At 36.5% G+C, this 3,360-nt stretch overlaps 1 protein-coding gene across 1 annotated transcript; it reads right to left on the reverse strand.

The window, feature by feature from the left end:
* Positions 1-323: 323 nt before the first annotated feature.
* On the reverse strand, positions 324-2,677 carry LOC147567704 (peroxidase P7-like). The gene is made up of 3 exons (XM_086654310.1): positions 2,361-2,677; positions 1,555-1,740; positions 324-1,121 (listed from the first exon to the last, which is right to left on the reverse strand). The coding sequence occupies exons 1-3, from the start codon at positions 2,571-2,573 to the stop codon at positions 567-569; spliced, it is 954 nt and encodes a 317-aa protein (XP_086510436.1). The 5' UTR covers positions 2,574-2,677; the 3' UTR covers positions 324-566.
* Positions 2,678-3,360: the final 683 nt, after the last annotated feature.

Raw genomic sequence — 3,360 nt, forward strand, 5'->3', positions numbered from 1 at the left:
AGAGTTGTTATCTAAGAGTGTTTCTACACTTCTTGAAGAATTGGTTACTCCCCTATTGCTTTAGGGAAGAATTGTCTAACCCATTATTTAATCATAGTGGAAGATTTCTGGACTAGGTCCCGTGATTTTTTATCTTTTATCTTGGAGGGGTTTTTTGCCACGTTATATAACTTTGGATTAGGTTATTTTTCCTAACAGATCTTTCTATCAATGGTGTCTGTCTACTTCATTTCAACTCCATAAACTCAGCTGTAAGATTTGGGGGGTGATTGAAATAAACCTTTGATTTATTACTAAATTAGCTACCAAATGAAAGAAAAAAGTGATGAAAACAACATATAATTATTACTTGACACAACAAATACATTTTCATATAGTAGTTTTCTTCTGGCATACATAAATGAGGTAGCGCTACCATCAATCTCAATTAGCTTGCGCACTAGTAGATCGATTCACAAAATTCAAACATTTAAAGACATAATACAAACTTAGGGCACCACAAAAGAAAGTAGATGACAATTGCAATAATATAAACCCTATATTTTTTTTATTTATTATGGAATTAATTAATTAGCTCTCCTGCAATTCCTTCTGATTTCACCTTGGGTCCCTGTAAGTGGACTAATATTACCCATTTTGACCATAGCGGCAGCAAAATCACTAACAAATCTTCCATTATTTAGACTATAAGTTCTAACCAAAGAATCTTGTGACCCATTATTGAACAGTTCTTGATCTGAATGAAGAAGCCCACGCTGTTGAACAAGATTCTGAAAGTAGGTGTTATCGAATCGAGTCGGAGTTTGAATATCAAGTGGAGCTAAATTTGAATCACCACCTGTTAGAGGGCAATTAGCCCTTCGAGTGGCGGCGAAACTAGGGTCAATGTTTGTTTCGTTCCAAATGTGGTTGCGGAAGGCGGAGCAATCGGCTTGGCCTATGGTGTGAGAACCAGAGAGGACGGTCATTTCTGAAGCAGTCAAACCCTTAGCAGAGAAGAGGGAGATAAGACGGGGAAGGTTATCTGCAGGCCCAGGTATTTGGTTGTTTGATAAAGTTTCGGTTCCTGGGGTCGTTGCATCTCTTCTTCCTAGTGGTACAGTCCATGATTGTCCGTTTTGCTGCAATCAAATTCGAATAAACTTAATTATAACAATTCTAATTGTGTAATAGTTCTATTTTGTTATCTATTAGGATCCCTGAGTTCTTGTCTTATGAAAACCTTAAACTACAATTTTTATACACTTTTTTTGTTCATAATACCTGCATTTGAAACTATTCCGACACGCCTCTCACATGATGAGTACTTTGAGGTTAGCATGTCTTTTTGTTGGGTGAGCCAAAATGCTTACTATTACTATGTTAAATTTGTCAGACGTCTAACTGAAAACCAATTGATAGTAAATATCCTTATACGTTAATAATTTGATCATGCGAGTTTTTCTAGTCTATGCGAGACTATTCTAATAACTGCAAAAATCCATGTCAATTAGGGTAAAAATGAAAGGAAGTATCAAGGGAACTTAAGAAGATATGTATGTAAGAGTTAGTTACCAAGAAAACACCATCCCTAGCTGCAAGAGCTAGAATATCAGAACAAGATACAACTCCACTGCAAGCAGCTTCAACCTGTGTTTTGATGGTGTCAATTACTCCAAACACGCTATCTGGAATATTTCTATTCGGAAATGATCCTTTCTCTCCTGACGTCCCATCTAGAAGAATAGATCCATCACAACCCTGCACACATATCACTTTTAGTTAGCTACACCACCATTAAGGAGATCCAAACTTCTTCTTCTTTTGATGTTAAGATTGTAGCCTTTCGTTCACATTATACAAATTTTTTTTTGAGAATTCGACTACGATCTACGTTAGTCGTTACAAATTATTGATACATCATGAAATGTGATGAGCACGGCAACCGCCTAATTTAAGCCAAGAATGAAAGAGACCTAAAGCCCAACAACATGGAAGATGCCTAAAGCCCAATAAGTTTATTTACTTTATTTATACTTTATAGCCTGAATTACATGGGATAAATTTTGATGGCAAACTGCTTCCACCGGCACTCGATCCCACGACCTCATAGACTTAAGAGGGGTGTCCAACCATTGTACCAAAGGCTGGCGGACATATGTACTATACAATTAACCTTTGTCACTAATGAACAAAAATCAGTGTTATGTGTTTTTTCATTATCTCAAAGCTGTCTTGTTAAGTCTCACAATTTTGAAAAACTAAAGCAGAATCATAAGGGAAGCTGAATTACATGAATTCACTCCATTATGAAATTTGACATGATGAATGCAGTCTAACCATGGCCCATGAAAAAATTATAGAAAGTAAGAATATCTCACATTGACAAAGCAATCATGGAAGAAAACACGAAGAATGGAAGCTGCTGTTCTAGCATTTGTTCTAAGGGCTTGGGTCATAGCAGAACGAACCACGGTCTGCAAATTAGGGCACGAAGTTGAATAAAAAGTTGGAGAGAGCTGCCCATTAGAGTTGCAAACAAGGAGAGCAAAAAAGAAGAATAATGAGAGAACTTGATGAACAGAGTTGGCCATTAATAACTAAAACCTCAAAGCTTATTAAGCAAGTAGTGAAGGTAGTAATAAAATAAGTTTTTTGAATTGAGGTGGTGTGAGAATTGAATCTAAGGGTTCTCCATTTATAGTAGTTTATGTTGCATGGGAATATCTTTTCTAGAGAGAGATGTGTGTGTGTGTAAGAGAGAGAGAGAGAGACGAGATGTGTGTGAGGGAGATTTTAGTCTGACTAAGTAAGAAAAAAGAGTGTGTTCTCTATTCAAAGTTGGCCTTGCTGGTTAACGCGTTACCACAACGCCTAGTAAGCCAAAGTTTGACTTGCCTACCTATTGCTACTCATTCTTGATTTGCTACTCAGTTCCAAATTTGGGCCTACCATAGGTCTGAAGCTTATTCAAAAAAAAAAAAAAAAAGTCTGAAGCTAATGTGGACGACTTCTTTGGACCCCCTATTTCTCTCTCCACATGGCCATGGCCGACCAATTGAAAGTAGTCACATCACCTTTGGACCTATGCCCGCATCCAAATTTCGGGTCAAATAGTACTTTTCTTTCCGATTCTGCTATATCAACCCTAGTTCTATTATACATCAAATCTTGACCGTTCATATGTACCAATACCACACCAACATAATTCAAGTTAATCTATGACATGTGATTAACTGGCGAGTCCAGGGAATTTTTGAGAATTTTTTCATTAAAAATGAATTTCTTTTTTGTCATAAATAAATAAAGGTTTTATCTATTTATTTATAATGTTTTAATTTAATGGGTCGAATACCTTCTGGATCACCTCCACACAAAAAA

This window comes from Eschscholzia californica, unplaced genomic scaffold, assembly GCF_041429995.1.
Source record: "Eschscholzia californica isolate CP2 unplaced genomic scaffold, dmEscCali1.0.p SCAF_1, whole genome shotgun sequence".
Classification (NCBI taxonomy): domain Eukaryota; kingdom Viridiplantae; phylum Streptophyta; class Magnoliopsida; order Ranunculales; family Papaveraceae; genus Eschscholzia; species Eschscholzia californica.

Bases quoted from the DNA above. Each gene is read 5' to 3' on its own strand.
- LOC147567704 (XM_086654310.1), bottom strand. From the start codon at position 2,573: ATGGCCAACTCTGTTCATCAAGTTCTCTCATTATTCTTCTTTTTTGCT. The intron at 1,741-2,360 runs GTGAGATATTCT...ATATGTGTGCAG, and splicing joins TCCATGATTGCTTTGTCAAT to GGTTGTGATGGATCTATTCT. The intron at 1,122-1,554 runs GTAACTAACTCT...ATTTGATTGCAG, and splicing joins CTAGGGATGGTGTTTTCTTG to CAAAACGGACAATCATGGAC.